We start from the raw sequence: 24,542 nt of genomic DNA, 5'->3' as shown, positions 1-24,542 counted from the left end.
CGGATTCTTAACTCCTTCGGGGAAGGCACGCTCAGTCTGCTCTGTCATTGGACAACCTGCTCAGCTTGAAATGCCTTCAGTCCAAAATGCCAGTGCATTTGATGAGTCGGCTGATGCGCAGACCGGCGGCCCTGCATGCATCACAGCTTGGGAACAAACGGTCTCTGCACCTGGCGCCCCCCTTTCTTTTGGACGACTACACACCCCGATACATGACACTTAGCTCGGTGGACGCCGCCAAGAAGCGCTCGAAAGCTTATGCGCACCTTCGCAACTGCAACCTGTGTCCCCGTTTATGCGGCGTCAACCGCTACGAGACGACGGGCATGTGTCTCATCGGCCACAACGTCAAGGTGAACACCATTGCGCCGCACTTTGGCGAGGAGCCTTGCATCCAGGGCCACAACGGCAGCGGCTCTGTCTTCTTCAGTATGTGTAACCTACGCTGTGTCTTTTGCCAGAACCATGACATTGCGCACCAGCGCAATGGCCAGGATCTGACCCCGGAGGAACTCGGGGATTGGTATGTATCCCGTCCATTTTCGGACTTGTTTGTCTTGTTTGTCTCGCGAGCCGCCCGGAGACAGTGTGCATTCCTCCGAGGTGCGGTCCAGAACCGGGGCTGACATGCCGGACAGGTACCTCAAGCTGCAGGAGGTGGGCAACGTCCACAATATCAACCTCATCACCCCTGAACAGTGAGTGGCCGACGGCATGTCATTGGCTGGATCTTGCTTTGACTGAGCGTCCATGACAGTGTGGTTCCTCAGGTTGCTTTAAGCATCCTCCATGCGCGGGACAACGGGCTAACTCTGCCCATCGTCTACAATACGTCTGCTTACGACTCTTTGGCGTCTCTTGAACTGCTGGACGGCTTAGTGGATATCTACCTCCCGGACTTCAAGCTGTGGTTTCCTGTCAGTTCGCGGCGTCTCTTGAAAGCAGAGGATTATGCAGCTACGGCGAGGGAGAGCATCAAAGCCATGCATGCTCAGGTTGGGGATCTGTGCTTCACCGCGGATGGCATCGCCAAGAGAGGGTTGCTTGTGCGCCACCTCGTCATGCCAGGCTTTGAGGCGGAGAGCGCCGAGATCATGAACTTCCTCGCAAACGAGGTCTCCAAGGACTGCTTCGTCAATATAATGGAGCAGTACCACCCTGACGCCTACGTAGGCAAGCCTAAGAGCCGGTCAAAACGATCTGCCGCCGACAAAGACGACAGTGCTAGTGAGAGACGGTACGCGGATATCAACCGTGCTGTGACCAAGGACGAGATCTCCAGCGTACGGAAGGCGGCCGAGGCAGCAGGCCTTTGGAGGTTCTGCGACCCCCCAAGACACGACGGCTTCAGCCTCTAAGCGCCCGAAGATCTTTGGAGCGAACGTTCTAGAGCTTGATGCAGGGGATTTTGCCGTTACAGCTCGTTCCCATTTCAACTCTCAGCACCAACAGTAGAGCCTCGGAACCCGCGGCAAACATTGTCTTGCCTTTGCACTCGGAACGCCTTACCGGGGATCCATGTGGTCCGTGGCGGGGCGTTCAATGGCGAGGACAAACAAAGGACGAACAGGGGTTGTTGAGGACCAAGCAGTACGGTACGTACTGGACTACTCTCACCCCTTTGTCCTACCCGCCCCGAGGAGGGCCACTGCGGGCTTAAAGCCCTTGCATGAGACAAGGCTCACGAGACTAGACTCGACTCTATCGGTCCTGTCTAATTAAATCAATAGCAAAGCTCATCACAAAACGAAGCAAAGTCCTGTGTATCAACAGACGCTTCCCAGTTCCCACCCCCGGTACGAGAATGTCCAGGTCCGTTTCTCCAACGACGATCCCTCGACTTCCTACCTGCGGGGAGCAGGGCAGCGACAAGGAAGTTCCGCCGCGAAGCTCTCGGGCTCGATGTCCCACAATGCGGCCGACAAAGTCTAAGCCGGAGGCCAAATGCCGGTCAGCATTCCCTGCAAACAACTACATGTCGGCAGTGCAAAGCCTGGACCCCCGGCCTCTGGAAGGGCTACACAACGAGCGGTCATACCTTCTCTACGAGCTCCAGAAACAGGGCGATCGCGCAACGAGACTTTTTGAACGGTACGCTGCCATCGAGGCACGTCTCGCCGGCGCCCAAACAGCGGCCGAAACGAGGAAGTGCAAGAAGGAAGCCGCCTTGGTCAGAACCAAGATCGCCGAGAGCACCCAGCAGGAGCAACTGATCCTCCTCAGGCTGGGAGAGATCCACGTTGAGCTGCAAAACAGAGACCGCTGGATGCAGGTACACCATCAACCATTCGTACAGACACAATCCGTGCTAGTGTATCCGCTCCCTGCTCTTGCTCCCCTTCGGACCTCGGGCTCGAACCTGAGCGAAGCATGTTGTCTCAGCCCCTGCCAGGAGCAGGACACGCCGGCCACGGAGCGGTCTACTGAATACTTTACTTGCGGTTCGCGCTCGGGCTCCGTGCTGAGCCCGCTGTCGCCGTGCTTCACGCCCGGCGTGGCCTTTTCCGAGGATATCTGGTCAAGGGCCTCGAAGACGTCAGCCGAGAAGGAGGCAGAGGATGGGTCTGCGCCTCCAGAGTCGGCTGATGAGGCCGACGAAGGAAGTCAGCGGAGTCAGGAGGTCGGGAGGCAAGTGAGTCGGGAACCTGAGGGCGACCAAGTCAAGGGCGAAGCGTGCCACGAGGTGGAACAATACAGTCCGGGCCACGAGGAGAACGACGACTGCACCCACTCTGAGGACTGGAACGCCGAGTTGGACGCGGGCCTCGAGGACAGTCAGAATTGGCGGGCTAAGCTGCGGAGAGCCTCGTTCCACTTCCCATGGAAGTTTCTCAAAGCAGAAGACAAGCGGAGGAGCTTGCCTTACGTGAAGAACATGTGGTCCAAGTCTCGGAGGAGCAGTCTGCATTCGGTCGGATAAGGGCAGCCAAACAGAGAGCCAAAAAAGGCTCTTTAGGATATGGTTACACAGTCGGATGGTCCTCATCTCGATTCAGCGTTCACCCTCTACACCAAGGGAGGGGTATCTGGTTGGATGGGCCTGACAGGTACAATACCTTGCCTAGGCTGGACGACTACGTTATCTAAATCCGACAACAAATGACGCCATTACGACCACGACCGCCTGCGATCTTATCAAGCAAACTCGCCAAACTGCCCATCGTCAAAACCCAACTGCTGCGCGCTCAACCTCTTCTGCGCTCGTACTTCCCTCGCGCTTGGTGGCGGCGGCGGGGGGAGAGAAAACGACGCTAGACTCTTCCCTTCCTCTCCGCCTGACCCCTTTGTATCCTCTTCTGACTGCTGCTGTCTCCCGGCCCGCCGGCCAAACCTCGTGCCGCTTAGGTTGACGGTGATCGTCTCGCCTTCTTTCAAACTCAGATCCCTCTTCTCTTCTTCCTCTCCTCCTCCTTTCCCTTTACTGGCGGTCACACCGGCTTCTCCCCCTGTCCCGCCGGTACCTCCTACAGCCCGCGTTATGTGATGCGATTGCGAAGAAGATGCCGCAGAAGAGGAGGACGAAGAAGACCACCGCAGCGCCCGCCCGGCCTCCTGCAGCGCAACGCCGAAATCGAACGCCTCGCTCCGCTCCTCAAACCCCACGCCCAGCGTGGCCTTCTGCTTGCTCGTCGGGTCCTGCACCCGCACCGCAAAGAACCGGCTGCTGTCTGTTGTCGGCTCAACCGAGGCCGGGGTGGTGTAGGGCGCGGCGGCGAAGAGCGCGCCTGTGCTGGGGTCTTCGAGGAGGATGTCGATTTTTATTTGCATTTCCTCATCTTCTTCTTCCGAGGTTTGTCGTTGCTGTTGTTGCTGTTGTTCTTCTGATGCGGAAGAGGACGAGGAGGTGGAGAACGAGGTCTCGAGCACGCGCAGGCGGGCGGTGAAGATGTGGTTGCGGGGGTCTGACGTCCAGGATGCGGCTGCATAGCCTGCTGCCGTGGCGACTGAGTCACGAGGGATGGAGTAGACGTGTACTTTGGGGGTTATATCTGTGGATTGTTGTTAGCTCTTTCTTTCGAATTGCTACTTATGCGGTGGTCGGGGTTCTAAGGGGGAACGTACGGAGGATTCGCACGATGGCATCCGGCGGGAGAGGTCGCCCTGTCGCCGGGTCGATTGTGGCTGGCACGTCCATGATAATATCGTCGTTGTTTTAGGTAAACTCCGGCTTTGACAGTTTCATGAGCAAGGAGTTGGAATGAGAAAGGGTTCGTGAATTATATCTCGAGCACTTCCAGGTTGACCTGGGGGTGACCTGGTTGGAACATAGAGTCCCCTTAGTAGTAATTAAAGGAGTCCCAGGCACTGACCCCGCCATTGCCCCGCGGATCTACCCCACTATAGCAGACGGATATAGGGCGGTCTGAGCTGGCAGAAATTGCTCCGCGGGGGCCCTGGTCTCCAATTGAGTCATAGCTGGGAAGTTAGCTGCAACACCAACAAAGAACAAAGATGATATGAAAGCTCACTATCTCTACACAGTTGCGTATTTGTGCGTTAATTAGGAGCCGGGGCCCGCCGCCACTTTTACTACCACCGAAATCCAGTATTAAAGCAAACTTACAGCAGCATTACGGAGTAGGAGCAGCTGCATGCTCCGGTGCCGCTTGCTCCCTCCTTTCAGAGCATCCGTTTTCTTTGCATCGACTATGTCCGCTGACGGGCCATCATCGTCAGCCGCAAGGGGCGAACCCCAAGGGTTTCCTTGGCAGGACAAACCCAGCCGTCCCAGTCCCTCACCAGAAAAAAATACATCTGGCGCATTTGAGTGAGCATCACCACAGTTCCGTCACGACAGTGTGCACCCCAGCTAAATCACGCCCACAGCGTCGTCCAGACTTACCGCGAGCTCCTCAACTCCGACCGAGAACTCACGATGGGCGTCGCTGCTATCGAATCGCTCATCGAGGTTCTTCGCGCGACTCCTTCGTCCACGGCCATGGAGACAGTCGAGGTCGTTAAGAAAGAAAAGGCCAAACTCCTGGCGTCCACACCAAACCCGCTCCCGTTACTCGCCGGCGCCGATCTATTCGAGCAGTACTTGCTGCGGTCGCTTAGAGGGCCGACCGCAGAGGGCGTAACAGGGAGCGCGTCGGACCGGGTGCTCAGCTTCGAGGAGACGCGGCAGCACCTGCTCAACAACAAGCAGCTCTTCGCGCAGCGCGCTAAGGCCGCGCGGGATAGCATCGCCATCTGGGGCAGCCGGTACGTGTCGGACGGGCGCATCGTGCTCACGGCGGGCGGCAGCCGGACGGTGACCAAGATCCTCCTGCGCGCGGCGGCCGATCCGAGCAAGCACTTCAAGGTAATCTACGTGGTGGACGGGCGCAACAAGCGGAGCGACGTGGCGGTCGCGCAGCTCCGCGAGGCCGGGCTCGAGGTCGAGACCATCTCGCCGCACAAGGTCGCCTACGTGCTGGGCAACCAGAAGCTCATCAACCTCGTGCTGGTCGGCACCGAGGTGGTGATGCAGAACGGCGGCATCATCTCGGGCATGGGCACGGCCCAGCTGGCGCACCTGACCAAGACGGTGAAGGGCGGCATCAAGCGGTTCTACGTCGCCGCCGAGACGCACAAGATCTGCCGCAAGACCCCGATTGCGTATCCCATGGTGAACCGCGTCGGCGTGAACCAGAAGGATATCAGCAAGTTCGACAATGTCGGCGTGGACGTGGGCCTGGACCCGGAAACCGCCGGCATGCTTGCCGAGCAGGACGAGGTGGACTACACGGATCCGGAGCTCATCGACGGCATCATCACCGAGCAGGGCGTCAAGATGGCGTCGGCGATCTGGGAGATGGTGGATGTATATCTCTGAGTCGAGTGGCCGGCAAAATGACTGGTCGCTCTGGTATCTCATCTGCTGTATTGCTGGCTGAGTACCTATGCGAGGTGGCCCGGTGTGATCTGGCACGCCTCATCCATGGCTTGTCAGGGGAGCTAGAGCATCATTTGGGCGTTTTTGGGTTTACGGAAAAGGGGCAAAGGGGTTGGTTGGAGTGTCGGTTTGATTTGTTTTGGGTGGTCCAATTGGTGAGGATGCATTTCTTTTCCATCCATCGACGGAGCATGCAGGCGCTGGCAGTCCCTCACAGGAGAATGAGGGTGGAAAAATCTCAGCAGGACCGTCTGGGCTAGGGGACAGTTTCTGTCATGAACCTTGTCGTGATTCAGACGGCCCACAGTTATGCAAACAGCTACTTGGCCCTTTTTTAAGGTGGTGAGAAAACTACAAGTGAAACCAATCGACTTGAAAGCGAATGACCTAAACTACCTATATGACCGCTGAACTACCATTCTCCGGCCAAGCGAAGGAAGGCGTGCAAATAATAGCACCAAGTGCGCAACAAGCACTTACTCCAGATCATGGACGAGCCGGGCACCCACCCAGGCATAGGGGTAGTTGCGCTGGTACCAGTTGACACTGTTTATATCACTCACATTAGCAACTGAGCTCTCTCTTCCTGTTGGATACTCCCCCGTCTCCCCTCCCCCCTCCCCGAAAAGAAAAAGGTCACAAAAGCGGGGGAACAACAACACTCACAAGCTCTTCCGCCCAGCAATGCGCGGATGGGTAGCCCACGACCCGCCCAGCACAATGTTGTGCTTCTCGTCAAAGAAGTCGGCGGTGTAGCCCGGGTACAGCGGCATGGGCTCGAAGCCGTCCCAGCGGCGCAGCACCGAGCTCGTCCACTCCCACACGCCGCCCATCTCGGCCTGGCCCGCCAGGACGTTGCCGCGCGATGTGACGGGCACGGGGTGCCAGTGCTGGAAGCCGACGTTGGCGCCGTCGAGGTCGATGAACAGTCCGTCTGCTTGACGGTTGTTGTTGTTGTCGTCGTCATCGGCCTCGGACGCGGCGCCGCCCGGGGGTGTGGCCGGGGGCGAGATCTCGACTCCGTTATTGCTGAGGTGCCTGGGATCTGGAGTTCAGCATGCATGTACTTGCTTCGCTCAAATTCGGTAGGACAGGTTGTTGATCTTGCCACTTACCCGTTCACTGCTGGAATCGTCTGGCTCCGCTGGTTCTGAGCCTGTTTCTTCTTCAGGGCTTCCACATGGCTGTAGATGCTCCGAGCCTCCTCGAACGTGGGGATGCGTCCGCCCATCCAGGCGGCGCAGCCCGCGAGCTCGTCGTACGAGGCAAAGACCGGCCAGTCAAGCGCGTACTTGAGAGGCACCAGTCCGTACACCGTCCGGACGGCCTTGTCTTCAAGGAAGGAGTCGGGGAGCGCGTCAGCACCATCCGTGAGAGCAGTTTCTGCGCCATTGGTCTGTTGTTCCGTAGAGGTGTCCGTCGTGTGCGCCCAAGATGCCGGGATTTTGGACACGTGCGTGTTGTACATGTATCTCGCATACTAAGCTACCTAGTTAGCACCGTTCTGGGCATATCCAACTGTATATGTGCTTTTTAATCGTTCTCCTTACCTCTTCATTGCTGATGGGTCTTCCCTTCGCCTTGAAGGCATGGACGGTCGCACGTCGAACCGGCTTCTCATTATCCCTAGGATTCATCAACAAGACTGTTACTATCGGCGGTCTGAAGCGTTGACCGACTTACCATCCATAGTGGCAATCGGGATCTGTTCCATCCTCGGGGTCATGCAAGCCGATTGTGATCTCCTGAGCGGGGATGTCAAACCACTCGTTCGGGACCCTCTCGGAACGGGCCTTGGCCGCGAGCTTTGCAAAGTCCGGCGCCGGGACGTGAGGTGGCGGCCGCGTCTTGTCACTCTGCAGCATCATGTAGAGAAGGGTCTCCAGATGCATGAGCTCATGCTCGAACCCAACCCAGATCGCTCTGCCCACATGGCGCGGGATGGTGTTGATGCCATCCGCATAGAGGCTCTGCACCCGGGCGCGCACTCGGCTTTGATAGGCCAGGATCTCATCGACAGGAGGCCACTCGTCGGGAATCTCCGAGTGTGCATGGCACAGCTCCGGATTGTCGACATCGGGGTCGATGCCTCTCTCAAAGATGTTGCGGTAGTGGGCGGGGTCCGTGGCCGGCTTCTGGGTGGTCTTGCTCAGTTGGATGTCCAAGAACGTGGGAATGTGGCCCAGGTAGAAGACGCAGGCATTGCGGAGCTTGATGGGCTTCTCCATCAACTCCTCTGGAGGGAGCATTTCACGAGTGACGACATCCCAAGCCGCCCAAATTCCCTTCCAGTCCTCGAGAGACGGAAGGGCGGTGCGCGCGTAGAAGGAGGGAATCAGGCTGAATGCCATTTGGGGTTTGGCAAGCATGTGAAGGCCTATGCGTATGTGGTTCAAAGTTAGATCAAGAAGTTCCCCAGCGTTCGGGATAAGAAGTTGCTCAGAACTTGGATGAGATGCAGACCCCCGCAGCCCGACAGCCGCACACAGTTCGGTACGTAGGCCAGTGACGACACACCATTGTTGTGCTCACTTACACCCGCGAATCGTACGACTAGGCCCCACGTGGAAAACGTGGGGTTAAGCATGCGTGTCCGGCATCACGAGATGCCCATCCAACAAGTAAAGGCGTTTAGAGTTACTCACCATATTCCTCGCGGTGCCTCCATTGGCTAATCTCGACCACACCGGCCCGCTGCCAGAGCACTTCAGCCTCGGCTGGGGAGTATTTCAGGCTCTGTTCCACTTGGATTCGCTCGTGAGGGCGAATCAGCTCGCCCCGGACCGTCGTTTCACGGACGGGAGCATAGAAGGCTTGATGGCGGCCCCCTTGAGCGTCGTATACATATTCGCCGATGACCCTCCAGTCATTCTCGATGAAAGCGGTTTCCCCAAGGACTCGGTTTGCATGGCGGAGACCATTTAAGATGAACCTAGATTCGTCAGTGTCATTCCGGATCGGCCAATTTGCATCTCAAATATGCGGGACGGGCGTGGCATACTCGTGGGTGAGACCTTCCTTGTCTGCACGGCGAGCAGTTAGGGTCAGTGGGGCGGCAAGACGGGGTGTGGTGACACAAACCGTTGTATGCATGGCTAATTAGCCCGCCGTTAGCATTTCTGACGAATCTGGAAAGAGCAAGGGATACCTTATTGGCACTCACTATACTTTGGCTGGATCACTGCAGGCGTCCAAGCCGATCAACATGGTGTCTCCCGGTCCGAGGACATCAGCGAACGTCTTGAGGAAAGCAGCAGCGTCCTCTCGATCAAAATTGCCTGCCACGGTGTCAGGACGGCCGGAGCGGAGCTGTTGAAGCCCAACTGAACTCACCAACACTCGAGCCGAGGCTCAAGATGCACTTCCGCCGCGAGGCATGGGATGGCTCTTTGAGCCAGAAACGTCCGTCATCGTAAGTCCCCAGCAACCCGTGGGCGCGAACGTGCTTGTATTGGGGAAGCTGGGCAAGCGTACGCTCCAGCTCTTGCTGCGAGAGGTCCAACGCGTAGTAATCGATGCTCTTGCCCGCGTCTTCGAAGGCCTGGAGCAGGAGGTTCACCTTTCGAAGATTCCTAGGTACACACATGCTGTCAGTCCACACTCCAAGAATGAAAGGGGAGCAGCACGCCCGAGTGCTACTGACCCACTCCCAAGCTCGATGACCATAGCTCCAGACGGAATGCTCGTGGTGATGTCTGCGGCAAACGACCTGAGCACTTCAATCTCATCATTGGTCAAGTAGTACTCCGCCAAGTAGGTGATCTAGAACGAGTTAGCGCGGGATGTGCACACCGTGGCAAGCCTCACAAAGCCTCACCCTCTCAAACAGTTGCAAGCCTCGCTCATCGTAGAGAAGGAGCGTGGGGAGCTGTCTCGGCCCATCCCTTGCCTGAAACATGGAGAGGATCTCGGTCTTCAGGTTGACCTCGACCGCCGCGCGGCGGATGTCAATGATGTCCGGCTGCGGCTCGGCAGCAGCCGTGTGAAGGTCTGGCACCCCCTTCTTCTCCTTGATTGCCCCCAAACGGGCGGCGGCACCATTTGGCATCATGGTGGCTTCTTGTACGCTAGGCATGTTCTGCCAAATCTCGATGTTGCTGAAACCGGAAGGTTTGGCCAGTCAGGGAATGACGGAATCGATTATTTATATAAGTACTTGGGTAGCCCGATGGTTCCGTCCAACTGAAGTACAAAGATGGGTTGGAATCAAGTCCAGTACTGGAGATTCACAACGGAGAGCACATTCTAGGTACCGGGTACCCCCCATCTCGCATCGTCCCGTCCTTGCCAATGAGAAAGGCAATAGAGCATGGACAGCCAAGTTGATCCCCTCTACGTTGGGGCCAAACGATCGATGGATTTTACAAGCGGCGCGGCCGCTAATTGCCGACGGATCCAGACCATTCGGTACATTCGAGGTACATGTACCTATACTGCGAAGTACGAGCGTGAGGAGCCCCATCATGGCTTCGTCATCCGTCGCCAATCAAGGCAGCTAAGATGGGGTCAGATGGAGAAGTCTGCGAGAAACCGTCAGAGCTTGAGACAACAGGAACGGCGAGGACTCCAAGGGCGTGTGGTGCCTGCCAAGTCGCCGTCGACACTTCGTGATGGGCACTGATGGGGTATTCCGTCGTGTCTGGGGCAGAGTACTGCGTCGAGAGTACTGTGCATGTTCGACCGCGCTGCTATCGGCACTGTGTCTGGTCCCGATCCAGAAGAGATCCACTAGCGGGCGGAGGCCTGTACGGAAAGCGCCATGCAACCGCCGCACTGAACGGCCGAGCACGACGAAATCGTTTTGTCATGAGAATGCCACGAGCTTCACCTCAGGCTGATGAGAAGTGGGAGGTTGCAATGTCGGACAAATCGCAAGCCAGCACCTGATCGCGGGAGCTTCGGGCCCCACGCCCGGCACAAGACGGCGGGGAAACCGGTGCTCCACAGTGGGGTATGTGTCCCTGACTTCCTGGCAGGGCAAAGCAACAACCAAGATTCGAGGACCAAGCTCCCACGTTGTTTGAGTCGGATCTGATTAGTGAGAGGTCACCGGATTGGCAAGGACGGGAAGAATGGTGCTTGCCATCGAGCTCGTGGTGCCTTCCATTCTTGCTGGAAGGTGCGATGCTGATGGCTGCCTATGTGTAGCAAGGACCTGCATTCAACGTGCGTCTGCCAGGCACTGGCCTGGTCCTCTCGTCTTGAACTGACTCTCAACACTCCAGTGACCCGCCGTCGAGCCGCCAACTTCTCAGACTTCGCCCACGCTTCATCACGACAATTACAATGGGCTTCCTGACCCACAGTATCGTCCTCTCTACTCCATTCGAGCTCTAGGTAGAACTAGCTCTGGAACATCTGAGCTTCTGAGACAGCTCAGCGGGCTGGGTGTTCGAGATTGAGCTAAGGCTTGTATCCTGAGCAATGCAGTACTTGATTCCCCAAGCCTCGTCAAGATGCAAGTTGACGGAATCGAACGGCATCAGGCCAATTGAACTGAACTCCCCCTCTATTACCCCTCTCGCATGGGGGAACCCCGCGTTCAATCAAGACGCCGTGCCCTCCGGGACAGCAGGTTTCGCTTGTCTTCAACGGCCCGCGTCCGGAGATGTGGAAATCGTGAACGGCACGCTTGACGCACCTTTAATAAACAGACCGGGAGCCCTTCTGGTTTTGGAATCAGGAACTACCCCGTCCGGAACCGATACCTTCGACAACTCGGATCGTGGATGACAAAAGACCCCCGAGCTAAGAGACTTGCGACGTACTTTGAAGCAACCATCGACAACCAGCTGACGCCTTACCATGATGGCCTGGATCTGGGGATGGTACCAAAGGGCGCGTGTTCCTGCGTTCCAGCGTCACCTTCGACGGCCGGAATGTCCAAACCAGGCACAACAATTGCAGTCGGTCCATCTTACCAACAGCAGTTGCGGCTTTCCGCAATCGATCTGCTGCAGCTTCGGCAAAGCCTCAACGACGTCACCTCCACCAATGAGAGAGAACACCCCACGCCCGGGAACCCGGGTTCCACTAGACGGACTTCGGGCTGAGTCGGGTTCCATAGAAGAGCTTGGCTATTCGCACGCCCCCTGGTCGGGTCTTGTTCGCACCCTGCGCTAGCCATCTCTGGCATCTACTACTCACTACAGTAACCCATGTACCAAACTACGTAGCATTCAATCTCGTCACGGAGGTGTGGGCGCATTGGTGCATAGACCACATTGGAGATATTTTACAAACTCACCTCTGGGCTTCCATACAACTCCCGTCCCACGACATTGCGCTCCCAGCACAGCCATTTGTGTCGGCCAGCCTGAGAGCTGGTACAATATTCGATCCTCTTTCAAAACCCATCACCCCCTCGCCATGAGAGGCAGAATTTCCAAGTCGCGGACTCAGCTATTCCGTCCAAAAGCGTCCCAGCAACAACAGCTGGATGCCGTCGTAAGCACCGGTGCAGGTATGCGTGCCGACATTATTTCTGGGAGACACAGCCCCCTCCCTGAGCCTACAATCGAGGGGCAAGAGAAAGTCCTTCCGGACACCCGGCGGAAGCGGCGGGTTGACAGCAACGGCGATGACAGCGTACACCAGCCAAAGCGAGCGAAGTTAACGCGGGAAAACTTGGCTCTGTTCAACAAGATGCCCAGAAAGAAGGGACACAATACGGCTTCCGTTCCCTCCGAGTCCACGGTTAAGGTATTATCAACAAGGACTGTATCATCGACGTCATCTGGCTTTGCCGACCAGGCCCGTAGGAACGGCATCGTCCATCCACTTCACTCCAAACCGCCTGCGAATCTGGAGAATATCCGTGAACGACATGCTAGATCCCGTGCAACAGCTTCTCCCCCCTAGTTTGAGTACAACCGTTACGTAAACAATGTGGGAAAAGCCCTAAACGAAGCGACCATGGTCTTCGAGGTTGGCGTAAAGCTGCTGAAGGAGTATGACGACGAGGGATACAACCGAGTATTCAGCCAACCGTTCACCGGCTTTCCGAAAGGTGTTGGCTTTAATAATGGTTTGTCTGCTCCCCAGCCCGACTTTGCTGAGGGTCTAGAGAAAAAAAAAAATACGTCCCATTCCCGATTGAGGAGCATGTCAACGGAGCTGTTCTCTACAAAGACGATCCCTTTTCCCTGGCGCTGCCGCACTTGGCCGGGAAGTGGAAGGGACGCGGAAAGGACATGGAAGAAGCGAGACTGCAGAGCGCCTACGACGGCGCGGCCATTGTCTATGCCAGGAACCAGGCCCTTTCCTATATCGGAAAACCTGACACCCCCGGCCACGCCGAAGTCACAACTTTCACCACGGACGGCACTAATATCAACTTCTTTGCACACTATGCTGCACCTTCAGAGGATGGTACGCTGGAGTATCATCAGTATCAGTACGCGTCGGCAAACGTAAAGGACTCTCACCAAGGGCATAAGGACGGCCGAAGAGGGCTCAGGAATCAACAAGACCACGCTAGGGAACAGTCATACGCCTTGAGGGATCAGCTGAAGGATCACTGGAAACAGAGTCGTGACCTCCATCCCATTACCGAAGATGCCCAAATACCCGCAATTGACAGCACGTTAGAGGAGACCAACGAAAATGAAGACGAAGCTGACTACGAAATAGTCGAGCAACCCTGCCAGCCTACTCCTGCGGCATCAAGCTCCGTCTCATTGAAGTCACTCCCACCCGCTGATAACCGCGCTGGTCAGAAACGGAAAGCCTCATCGTCGCATAAATCCTCTCATAGGCCATCCATACCTTCGAGCAGAAAGAAAAGCTATTGGACATTGGACGCAGAAAGCGGGTGTTACTTCCATAAACATTCCGATGGTAGGGTCACTTGGTTTGAGGATTCTGACGATGAAAGCTGAGGGCGTCCGTTGGGTTCCTACTTCTTTCAACCATATCCTATTCATCTTGTCTCGTTTGGGTAGTTCGGCTCACGAAATTGAATGTGCCAGTACGAGGGTATCTCCCACAGGCACCCTGTTTCTAATAATGACATACGCCCACTCTTCACATTTGCGTCGCAAGCCGTTCCTGTAACATGAAGGTGTGGCTTTCCGGCCTTCGTGCACAACGATGTCAGTTGACTTTAGTGTTCTTTCGAGGATATTCTAATAAACGATAGATACCGCGTTGACGGCAAGATCGGCGAAGGAGGGTTCGGCTTCGTCTATTCTGGTAGGGCACCAAAGCTGACAAGCCCACTTGAGGCTCACTCCGGCAGGGACCGATGTTCAGCTGGATCAAGAGATCGCTATAAAGCTCACAAACGTTCGAAATGGGCGCGAGATGTTACAGAGTGAAGCGGAAACGTACAATGCGTTGGCCGGCGGAATTGGAATACCGCGTGTCTGGTGGTTTGGGGAGGAGTGGCGATTTCTATGTCCTGGCAGAGGAGCTTCTTGGCCCGTCGCTTGTAAACGGACTTCCCGTGTCTCAGGTCTGTGCCGCTGTGGCATCCAATGGGGAGTACTCGACTTCGTTTGGAGTTTTTCCTCTGTAAATCAAGCGAAGCGTTCCTTCCTCGATTTCTCTGTGTATACAGTGTACTGTGTAACCCAAAGAAAAGCTCGGAACGAGGACGCTTCGCTTGAATTACTATTTCTTATTCAAACAAAAGGTTCTAAGATTTGTCTCCAGTTTCCCTCGATCTTGAGACAGGTTAGTTCGTCAAGGTCTTCGTGCTTTTTCAAAAACCTGTTAGCAAACAATCTGTCATTGCTAGGATGATCGCAAAGTTCCAAGAACTCCAGCTTCGACATCGACTTGATTTACTCCTCTTAAGAATTAGAAGTGCCATGCTCGGCATTACGCTCAGCTCTCCGCTTTGCCAGACTCTCGTCTTTCTGGTGTTGTATGGATCTTACGGCTGTCTCGAGTAACGCGATTGTGCTACATATGACAGTTTAAAATTTTCGTGTGTTCAGGGAATCCTTAGGCCAGAGGCGAAGCTTGACCAGAAGGCGAATAGCACGGATTCGGATGGCTTGCTTGTAATAACTTGAACGTCAAATACTCAGTGTACTACTACCGCCGGGTCCTGTTTCATATAACAGGTGGCCTGGTAGATTGTCAAGCTTAGCCTCCCATGCGTTCTCTGGCAGTTTCTCATTCCGCTCGTTAAAGACAGACAAGCCCCTTTCATCCAGGTAGCCCGCGTTGCGAACAACACGCCGCAGTCTCCCGTCAGATAGCGGTGCCGTAGATCAGTCGTGCCTGTGGGGGGTGAGGGTTAGGGTTATTAAACATACGGGTCCATAGCTCTTCTTATTAATACCGCTCTCTTTTGATATGACGCGGTTCTGATAAACCGAGCTTCCTGACAATGGCAGGCTCTCTGATAACTTCAGTCGTCTCGCTTAGACAGAGGCTGGATAACCGCAGGTTCGATGATCTTGAGATTTTGAGATCTGGCATCAGAATCCCCAAAGCTTGCGCCATAAGCAATTCTCCCAGTTCAGCTCACAGCTGGGAGGTTGGCAATATGCTCTCCTTTTGATTTCGAAGCTTGCAAGACTCGGGGCTGTAGAAGGATTGAATGATACAATCAGCTCCATCTACTCTCGCTTTCTCGACAAGAGCTGCTTGAATGCCTCGGAGTTAGTAAACTCGCTGTCCGCTGCTGGCGGAGACGCACACTCGCGGAGTTCTCGGGCATCGAGGCTGCGTCCAAGATGGCACGAGCAGTCGTTCGGCTCAACTGCAGTGGCCGTGATGTTCGGTGAAAAGGATAGCAAGACGCGCGTCTGGGTGGTGTCACAGGACCGACCCCGGCCGGCAGAAGCAGCAACATGCTTCGTGATAAGTCGGCTTTCCGAGACCCGTCTCTTTTGCTGAACAATGATGGCACGTCTCTGGGCAAGGTGTTGATATGAAGGAGGCGAGCTCAGTTGGACGCGACGGTCTCAATTAGATACCAAGCTCTGGGCTCTCCTCAACAACAGTGCATAGTCCCAATTGTCCATGTGCATGGAGATGTCCGCACAATGACAACTTTGCTGAGAGACTTGCTTGGTGATAGATCTGCAGACTGCAGGTAAGTGATCCGCTTTATCATAGATCTTCTTAATAGAATTGCTTGGTGAGAGATCTGTTTGAAAACTGATCTGTTTGATAATAAATCTACATAGTTAACGATAGATCCGCTTAAGGGATCTTCTTGTTAATAGATTTGCTTGGTAAGAGATCTGCTTGATAATAGATCCGCTTGGTGAGAGATCTGCTTGGTGGTAGATTCGCTCAAACCCGGTATGGGATGTGGGATCCCGAGGAAATGGGGGAAGGTGTGCGTCCAGAAGCAAAAGCAGAAGAATGTCTCTAGGTAGGAACTCTGGTGCTTACCTCGTCTCTACAGAGGGCACGTAGCTGTGCCGTATCTGCTCCCTGGTCCAAAGGCTGCAAGGGAATTGTACCGGTCCCGTCATGACGCAGTCAGCGCAAACGAGGAGGGCCGAGAGGAAGATGCTGAGATGGATGTCGATGATCTCGAACTGGTGGCAGCGGCGGCCATCTATAACATTGAGATGATGGAGGAAACCGGGAAATCAAATGACTATAACGGATGGTTTGACACTGCAGCAACTAGAATGGAAAAGGAGCGATTGCAGGGAGTGCTGGACGAGAACTCGAGGGAGAAGAGGAAACGTCCAGTTGAGTGCGAGGACCGGCAGATCTGGGGGATTCAGGGTCGCTCGCACCAAGTTCACATTGTTCGACCAATGAGAAGGTTCTTGACCGGGACAGCAGAAGTTTGCTTGACCGCAAGTTGATGAGAAGGAGATCGAGAAGGAAAGAGCCTCGAAGTTGGGCCTTCCTAACTTAGCCAACCCCCCCCAACCTGCACCGGTATGTCGCTGCTCGTCCCCATGTAGCCATCGAATAGATTGCTGTCGCGCCGAAGTCTAGACAAGTGACTCTGCATGACAACCGAAATAAGCGGTTAGCGGGTTAATTAGTAGTAATAGAAAGACAACAATCGGTATATGTAAGGTTGGAGGTTCGACCTTGCCCCCTCGGTGAAGCTCTCACCCAGCAAGCTTCGGCCTGGTGTCCCGTGCTCCCTGATGCTACTGTAGGAATTCGCGAAGAATAGAAATGCTACCTCCACTCTTGGCTGCACATAGCCAATACGCCGGCTACGGGAGGGCAGCCCGGGCGCAGGAGCATGCAAGGCAGACGAAGATGCAACTCTGATGGAGCACTTGCAGGCCCGGCAGACCCACGAAAACCCTCTCGAAGCCAATGATACACTCAGCATCAAAGTGGAGGTAGCATTTCTATTCTTTGCGAATTCCCACGCTATGTTATGTGACTCCTAAAACTCCCTCATTGCACATGACAGCGCGTTCGCTTGTCTTCCGAGACCAGGGTCGAGACCGACGCGTGACTGGAAACGTGCCATTCCGTTATCCCTGAACAACTGATCCGTATGCCTGGTACTGTACTGTTAGACGTGACTCACGTGAGGGTGAGGAGTGACTCACGTGAGGGTAAGGAGTCGGAAATCGAATTGGTCCGTTGGCGCGACTGCTTACCCGACCGAAATCCTTCAACTGCCATGGCACGCTTCTACCGTACCTCCGAGTATGTAGATGGGAATCTGGCTCCCATGTTGTGAACACTCACAATGTATTTAACTGGCTTTCTCCCTGACAGTTGAATGGCTTGCTTGTCTGCTGGTTACTATTACTAGTCCTGTCTCTTTTCGCCTTTTCTACTCCGCTGCCTCATCTGTCCTATCCCATTTGATTGTTGACTTGCAGACTGCCGCGATGCCTGAGACCGAGGAGTCACCGACCAGAACGTACCGGGGCAACTGCCACTGCGGCGCCTTCGTCTTCGAGTTCGAGGCCGCCGAAATCAAGGCCGCGGGCGAATGCAATTGCAGCATCTGCAGCAAAAGAGGCTACCTCTTCATGGAGCCGCAGAAGCCCCTGACGATCGTCAAGGACGAGGGCAAACTCGTCCATTATACCTTCGGTTCCGGCAAGATTGACCACCAGGTGAGGACGTCTCGTATTTTCAATGGGTGCTATCATGGCGTCACTGGTGTGTGGTATGCAATGCTGACGGATTCTTCCGAGAAAGTTCTGCGGCAGTTGCGGAATCGGCGTGATCGGAACCAGTGATCTGTTCCCAGCCGGGGTGGGAATCAATGTGAGTACCTATGGTGGGGTCGATGGGGGGTGGGCATGACAGGCCGTGCTTTTAGGTAAGGTAGTAGATGAGCTCGGTTAACTTGCGTTCCTGTTGTAGGTCAGGGCCATTCAAGACCTCGACATCTGGGGCTTGGAGGTCACGTCGTATGTGCCCTGGCGTCTGGCGCTTCTCATCATCCGTTCCGGACTGATTCCTGCTAGATACGATGGCAACTTGAAGAAGTTCGGTCCCCCATACGAACCACCCAAGTACCTAGGCCCTGAACCCAACCCTCCCGGCTTTGAGAACGGAAAGACATACTACGGGAGCTGCCACTGCAAAGCCGTGACTGCCGCTGTCAGGGTAAACGGCTCCCTGGAGGATGGCTCGTACAAAGAACTTATCGTGGAGTGCAACTGCAGCATCTGCCAGCGCGTAGGTGCTCAAAAACATCCTTTAAATCCTTTTTTAGATCTACCCCATCATCCTGCTGACTCTGTTCCCAGGGCGCGTATGTCTGGATTTATCCCGCCCTGAACCAAGTCGCCATCCAGGGCCAGGAGAACCTGTCGTACTACACCCTCGGAAACCGGGTCTGGCGCAAGTCATTCTGCAAGACTTGTGGAGTGCACATCGGGGCTGACCTGAACCCCGACCTGACGGCCGAGGAGATCGCCGCCCTTCCAGAGCCGGTTCGGAACTTCCGGACTGCATACAGCGACAAGCGACCGTTGAACCTTCGCATACTGAACGGGTTTGACGTGAAGTGCGTCAAGCCGGTCCGGACCGACGGATGGAGCAGGCCGCCGTTGTACGTGAACCCGTGAGGTTCGACCGTGCTTGGTCTGGAATGGGGATCATGTCGTGGTCAATGTGCAGGATAGCAAGGATGAAACCAAAGTGACTTGAATTCTAAATTATCCTCGTGTGTACCTGAACGGACGGCCGCTACTCCAGCTCTTCCCTCCAGGGAATCGAGTCCTGCGCCCCGGCCCTCTCAACCGTCTTCGCAGCCGCCCTATTCGCCTTCCTCACGGCCGCCTCAATATCGATCTCGGTCTGTTGCTTACCCACCACCTCCAGCGCATACTGTCCCACAAACGTGTCCCCGGCGGCAGTAGTATCCACCACCTTGGCCTTCTCCGCGGGCACCAATCCTTTCCTCCCGTCACTGCTCATGTAGTACGCGCCCCTGCCGCCCAGCGTAATGATCACATTCCTCACCCCCTTGTCCACAAACCGCTCCGCCACCGTCTGCAGCCCCTTCTCGTCGTCCAGCGAGGCTTGCTCCACCTCCCCCAGGATCGCCGCCTCCGTCTCGTTCAGCACCAGGTGCGCCAGCCCGTCGTACACCGCGTCGGGCAACTTCCTCGCCGGCGCCGGATTCAGCAGCACATCCCTCGCTCGCCCGGCAATTCTCAGCACAGCCAGCACCGTCTCGAAGGGGATCTCGAGCTGCAGGATAAACAGATCCGGCACCCTCCAATCCTGCCCCTCTCTCAAGCTATCTTCATTCACGTCCAACTCAATACGCATGGCCAGGTCCGCCGGCACGAGAGCATGGTTCGCGCCGGGGTGGAGCACGATCCGATTCTCGCCCGTGGGGCCGTCCACGATGATGAGCGCCACGCCGGTCTGCACGCCTTCGCGCCGCTCGACGCCATGCACGTGGACCCCGTAGTCGCACAGACTCTGCTTGAGCCGGGCGCCGTAGTCGTCTTTGCCGACGCAGCCCACCATGGCGACGTAGGCTGCTGGTCCGGGATCCTCGACCAGGTCACTGACGTCCCGCCGACGGGAGAGCTTGGAGCAGGCTACGGCCTGGTTGGCGCCCTTCCCGCCGGGCGACGTGGCGAAGTGGTCGGCCGTCAGCGTCTCGCCTGGCAAGGGGTGGTGCGGCACGTAGGCGACCAGGTCCATGTTGAGGGATCCGATGACCATGATGAGCGGGATGCGGCGGGGCTTTTCGGGTGACCGCTCCCTTGTGGTTACCGTCTCGGATGATCGCTCTCTTATGGTTACCATCTTGTACTGCGAGGAATTTATCTGCCGCTTGTTTGGTTTGATGGCTAAGGTCAGGTAGGTAAGAAGTGTGTGATTGCCGCTGTTGTTAGTTGTTGGCGAGAGGTTGCCGGGTAATAAATAGGGTAGGGTAGGTTACTGCTTGATATAAACCGTCCGAGGTGGGGTAGAGCCTCTGAAGTGGACTCCTGGTGTCTCGATAGATGACCCAGACCTTTCTCGATGCGAGTCCTGCGAGGAGAAAGGACAAAAGGCGACGTTAACGACCGGAGATGTTGTGGAGCAGATCTCGATCGTGTACGGCGAGCGTTACGAATGGATTCTGAAGTTTGGGTGCCGACAGTACCCGTCTCCCCCGGGGCCCCGAGCAACGTTCCTTCAGAATACCTATTGCCAACAATATCGATACCCGTGATTCAACTGTGACAGAGCTTGAATGCTGTAAAGAAGCTTTAATATCAGAAAGGGGCTATCATGGTCCTAGAAGTTATACCAAACGCTGGTCTAGACGCACAAGTAGTACCGCAGTCATGGCTCACTTGAAGATTCCTCTTCTTGTTTTGACGGAAGAATATCCCCGCTGTAATCGCGGGTGTTTGTCTTTAACAGGTAACTGTTCTCGCTGCGTACCCAACCCGCATCTATCCCTCCAAGAGGCCTCGAAACAGAGAAATATCCAAAGTCTTCATCCAAAATACCGTCAACTCCTTTCGCCGTGCAGAATGGTATCATAGTGATTAGACAAGCCTAGAACAAAATGCCCTCCCATATCCCCTGAAATGCCGATCTGAAAAGTCGCTGGCCGAGTTGCTCTGCAAAACGACCTTAAATCCCTATATCTCTCTACGCATTTATTCCCCATCTGCCACTTTCTTTCGCTTGCTGGGTCGCCGCGGCGTGATCTCCTCGCCCTGAACAAAGTGGTTCTTCTCGATCTGGTGCTGCCGTAGGTTGTCCGGTCGGTTCTTATACTGGCTCGTGCAACCCGGGTATGGGCACTTGTAGATCTTGGGCGGCTCGGTGCTGTGCTGCAGCTTCTTGTGCTTGGCCATGCTGCCCTTAAACCATTGTGGGTCACCCTTGGGCCGATACCCGCAGATCTCGCAACACGAGTTGGCTTCCACTTTCTGCCCTGCTTGCTGCTGCTCCGTTGGTTCGACCGGTGCCGGTTGTTGTGTCTGTCCAGCTGGCGGGCTGCCAGCTTGAGTGCCGGATGGAGATCGAGACCCGCTCGAAGTTGCCGTCGGCGTTGGCAGTTCCGTTTGGTTGGCATCGTACTCAAGCATCTGGATCCCAGGCGGCTGCATATTTATGCAAGCGACGGTCGTGTCACCCTTCTCCGAGGTCAAGTCATTGAAGAATGCATCGATGTCGTTGAGAGGAAAGGCGTCTGCGGCCTTGCCACCTGAGTCGTCGCACCCGGGAATCAGATGCTCAATCAATGAGATACAATGTCCGTGATAGACGTTGCGCCGAGATGGTCCGACATCATGTTGCTCGTACAACTTGTCGCACGATCTCCGCACCATGTGGACAAAACGGCCAAAGCATGTCGTGACCGGCAAGCAACTCTGGTCCTCTTCGTCAGTCCACGAACGAAATCGAATAGGAACGCTACTTACCCTGCCAGCGTGGAGCATCTCAAGTTCGATCCTCCGGACGCTGCAGATGGAGCCATTGGCGAGCTTTTGATAAATTCGCCTGAGTCTGTTGTTAAGACCAGCATCGTCGAAGCCTTGGGAAAGCGCCTCCAGTACGGTTCGAACCATCGCCAGCAATGCTCCATTCGCCGATGCAACTGGGCTCGAGTCCTTCAGATGTGTCATATGCAATTCGGAGACCTGCACATCAAGCGGCAAGGGTTCTTGGCTCATGAGGATGCTGATCTCGAGCTCTACAGGGCCCATGTCAGTCAGAGTCTCTCCCGTGACCTGGTGGTCTAAGATAACCTACCGTCAAGGAAGTCACGAGCCGCCATGAGCAGCGAATCACTACCCTCCGCAACCCTCCTTTCGGCGACCTCCGGAGACTTCCCCTTGGGATCGGGATTCAAGCCCAATGTACTGTATGATACCAATGCCTGACGGTTGTTGATTTGCGCATGATTGAGGCCGGGAGGTTGCCAAATGCTGACAACGAGCTGGCGGTAGAAGTCCCTTTCGATTGACGGCAGCCCATCGACGTATGCTAAGGATTGCAGAAAGAGCGGGGTGAAACGATCCAAGGTACCCTGTTCATGCAATACCAACGAAAAGGTGTAGACGAGATGGACTAAGCAAAGGGCATCACTCGCAGAGGAAGGTCGCTGGCCGTTTATGAGGGCCCGGAGCGTTCGTAAGCCCGTCACAGCCACTGTCCTAACCGACATCGAACCGAGCTGGTTGGCGAGCTGATTCTCCTTATCGTCTTGGATTTTCATTTTGGACGAGACCATATGCTCTTGCAGAGCATCCCACGCCGAGCTGACCAAAGCTTTTGTCTCCGAGCAACACACGTTCGTCTGTTCGACCTCACGCTCAGGCTCCGGCTCCGGCTCAGACTCAGGGGCTTGGATCCCAACGCTTTCAGCCACAACGTCTGTCAGAATGATGTCTGGCGTGTATGACAGATTAGTTGGTAGGGGGGCATCGAATCCGAGAAGGGCATCTGAAGCCATATCGCAGGCGTTGTCGAGAATCGGCATATCGGCGGGCAACTCTGAGAAGAAGTCATGAAGGAAATCGGGGCATGCGTCATTACTATGACTGTTTAAGGCGTCCGCAAACATGTCGTCAGCCACAATGCCGTCGACTGGCGAAGTCATGCTCGTGTTGAGCCCGGATCCCATGGACCACGCTCCACTCCAGTTCGAGACTGGCGAGATCATGGAACTGCCCTTGCTCGCTATGCTGGCGTCGCTGTCGGTGCTGGCCGTGGACCTCACCGACGAGCTGGGGGACAAGCCTTTGCCGCGGGGGCCGGCGGGGGCCGGCCTGGCAACCGGCCGCGGACTCTGACGACGGCCTTGAAGACCGGCTGTGGTCACCTGCAGCGCAGGTTTAACGGCGGGAAATCTGACCAAGCCATCACCCGGTGCCATAGATGGGAACGAGGACTGCGTAACGGTCGGTGCCGGTTGCCATTGCATGAAGGCATTTTTTGAGGGCGTCGTGGAGTCGAGTTCGGGCACGGTGGGAAGGGCGGGCATGACGGGCATGAGGAGAGCCTGAGGGTCAATAACATCACTGGGTGCTGGTACGGAAGCTGGCACAGGAGTTGGCACGGGCGTAGGCTCGAAAAGGTGTACTTCCATCGAGTCGATCTCGAGGATCTCGGTCGACGGTAGCTCACTGGCGCGGCCATCGAGACTGGGGATGTTGAGGGAATCGTAGCTCGGCGGTGGCTGTAGTATCGATTCATCATCGGCCATTCCCGTCTGCGCCTTCTTGGACTTATGACCGAGCGAATGGAAGAAGTTCTTTGCCATGTAGAGCATTTTTCTCCTCTTGGATGGATGGCCCAGGCAGCGCTTGCATTTCAGATCATCGAACCGCTCCACCCTCATGTGGTCGTAGCACCAGTACTCGCCAAAGGCGAGGTACCTACACCCGGCCAAATGCTTGAGCATCGCTTCGTGGTCCGGGAACCGCTGCGTGCACCTCAGCAACGGACATTCCAACCGCTCCTGGGCAGTCATGCGCACAGACGAGTTGCGCTTCACGGCGGCCCAGACGATGAACCGGTGTCTGGCACAGTCTTCCTGTGACGTTTCTTTGGTTCTGCTCGCATGGTTAGGCCCGGAAGCGTCTTCGCGGAAGACAGCGGCTCCGACACGTACACGCAGGACAAGACGCCCTGATCCTGGTTGAGGTCAAGCTCGGGTCCCGCCTGGGACGGGCCGACGCATGTGCTCCCTCCATCTCCACTCCGAGCCCACGACGACCGACGTCCGCTCCGGAAGGGCGACAGGGACCGGAGGGACGCGGTGCCAGGTCTGGACGAGTAGTCCTCCATGAGGGAGGCGAAATGCTGTTTGCTATCCATCTGACGAGGGCCCCGCTTGTGGGAAAACGGAACTCGACCTGCGTGCAACCAACTGAAAGGCCTAGCTACCGGTGCGAAAGGCGGATCTTGAAAAAGTGAGGAAACAAGCAACGCGTGTAATCAGTTCATTTGCCACCCATTTTTGTTATATTTCCTGCCGTGCCGTTGTGATGGTGCCGCGCAAGGACGCCCGAGGAAAGTTGCGGAATCGTCACCGACGTCCTATCTTTGTTACGAGGCCCGAGAAGCCCGCGCAGCCAAGTGCGTGCTTAAGGTATTTAGGACTTGGTAGGACTCGGAAGCGGTTTTGAGGCGGTACCTCGGTGCTGTAGGGCCGGCGGCGCAGCACTCGGGGGACTGGGATTGGCTGCCTCTTTGCTGTGCCGGACAAGTTGAGCTGAGGTGCGAGCTGCGAAGGGTGCAGGAACCATTCAGTTGTGTCCTCCATAGCCGACCGACAGATGGT

At 55.8% G+C, this 24,542-nt stretch overlaps 9 protein-coding genes across 9 annotated transcripts; 5 read left to right on the top strand and 4 right to left on the bottom strand.

Moving 5' to 3' along the window:
* Positions 1-113: 113 nt before the first annotated feature.
* Positions 114-1,358, top strand: B0T15DRAFT_393187 (uncharacterized protein; the record flags this gene model as incomplete). The annotated part of the gene is made up of 3 exons (XM_062864676.1): positions 114-523; positions 639-698; positions 758-1,358. 3 exons carry the CDS (start codon positions 114-116, stop codon positions 1,356-1,358), a joined length of 1,071 nt encoding a protein of 356 aa, XP_062722337.1.
* Positions 1,050-3,028, top strand: B0T15DRAFT_144884 (uncharacterized protein). The gene is made up of 2 exons (XM_062861921.1): positions 1,050-1,595; positions 1,731-3,028. Exons 1-2 carry the CDS (start codon positions 1,397-1,399, stop codon positions 2,918-2,920), a joined length of 1,389 nt encoding a protein of 462 aa, XP_062722336.1. The 5' UTR covers positions 1,050-1,396; the 3' UTR covers positions 2,921-3,028.
* B0T15DRAFT_144898 (uncharacterized protein) lies at positions 3,028-4,383 on the bottom strand. Its single transcript, XM_062861922.1, has 2 exons — positions 4,063-4,383; positions 3,028-3,989 (listed from the first exon to the last, which is right to left on the bottom strand). The coding sequence occupies exons 1-2, from the start codon at positions 4,133-4,135 to the stop codon at positions 3,136-3,138; spliced, it is 927 nt and encodes a 308-aa protein (XP_062722335.1). The 5' UTR covers positions 4,136-4,383; the 3' UTR covers positions 3,028-3,135.
* Positions 4,384-4,394: 11 nt separating this feature from the next.
* On the top strand, positions 4,395-6,128 carry B0T15DRAFT_144664 (uncharacterized protein). The gene is made up of 2 exons (XM_062861920.1): positions 4,395-4,768; positions 4,828-6,128. Exons 1-2 carry the CDS (start codon positions 4,593-4,595, stop codon positions 5,816-5,818), a joined length of 1,167 nt encoding a protein of 388 aa, XP_062722334.1. The 5' UTR covers positions 4,395-4,592; the 3' UTR covers positions 5,819-6,128.
* Positions 6,129-6,354: 226 nt separating this feature from the next.
* B0T15DRAFT_492090 (C-type lectin protein) lies at positions 6,355-9,953 on the bottom strand (the record flags this gene model as incomplete). The annotated part of the gene is made up of 12 exons (XM_062866838.1): positions 6,355-6,424; positions 6,545-6,916; positions 6,994-7,358; positions 7,429-7,504; positions 7,562-8,255; positions 8,524-8,810; positions 8,880-8,901; positions 8,960-8,973; positions 9,042-9,156; positions 9,212-9,450; positions 9,522-9,640; positions 9,696-9,953. 12 exons carry the CDS (start codon positions 9,951-9,953, stop codon positions 6,355-6,357), a joined length of 2,631 nt encoding a protein of 876 aa, XP_062722333.1.
* A 2,840-nt stretch (positions 9,954-12,793) lies between these two features.
* B0T15DRAFT_492089 (uncharacterized protein) lies at positions 12,794-13,580 on the top strand (the record flags this gene model as incomplete). The annotated part of the gene is made up of 3 exons (XM_062866837.1): positions 12,794-12,905; positions 13,010-13,463; positions 13,511-13,580. 3 exons carry the CDS (start codon positions 12,794-12,796, stop codon positions 13,578-13,580), a joined length of 636 nt encoding a protein of 211 aa, XP_062722332.1.
* A 3,606-nt stretch (positions 13,581-17,186) lies between these two features.
* On the top strand, positions 17,187-18,937 carry B0T15DRAFT_527533 (Mss4-like protein). The gene is made up of 5 exons (XM_062868981.1): positions 17,187-17,895; positions 17,981-18,049; positions 18,149-18,195; positions 18,253-18,466; positions 18,538-18,937. Exons 1-5 carry the CDS (start codon positions 17,665-17,667, stop codon positions 18,856-18,858), a joined length of 882 nt encoding a protein of 293 aa, XP_062722331.1. The 5' UTR covers positions 17,187-17,664; the 3' UTR covers positions 18,859-18,937.
* A 42-nt stretch (positions 18,938-18,979) lies between these two features.
* Positions 18,980-19,972, bottom strand: B0T15DRAFT_483884 (Ribokinase-like protein; the record flags this gene model as incomplete). Its single annotated transcript, XM_062866191.1, has 1 exon — positions 18,980-19,972. The coding sequence occupies one exon, from the start codon at positions 19,970-19,972 to the stop codon at positions 18,980-18,982; it is 993 nt and encodes a 330-aa protein (XP_062722330.1).
* A 772-nt stretch (positions 19,973-20,744) lies between these two features.
* On the bottom strand, positions 20,745-24,191 carry B0T15DRAFT_144488 (uncharacterized protein). The gene is made up of 4 exons (XM_062861918.1): positions 23,871-24,191; positions 22,007-23,811; positions 21,676-21,947; positions 20,745-21,624 (listed from the first exon to the last, which is right to left on the bottom strand). Exons 1-4 carry the CDS (start codon positions 24,074-24,076, stop codon positions 20,905-20,907), a joined length of 3,003 nt encoding a protein of 1,000 aa, XP_062722329.1. The 5' UTR covers positions 24,077-24,191; the 3' UTR covers positions 20,745-20,904.
* Between the last annotated feature and the right edge of the window lie 351 nt (positions 24,192-24,542).

This window comes from Chaetomium strumarium (genome assembly GCF_033439665.1).
Source record: "Chaetomium strumarium strain CBS 333.67 chromosome Unknown B0T15scaffold_3, whole genome shotgun sequence".
Lineage (NCBI taxonomy): Eukaryota > Fungi > Ascomycota > Sordariomycetes > Sordariales > Chaetomiaceae > Chaetomium > Chaetomium strumarium.
This window is presented reverse-complemented; position numbering and strand designations above follow the sequence as displayed.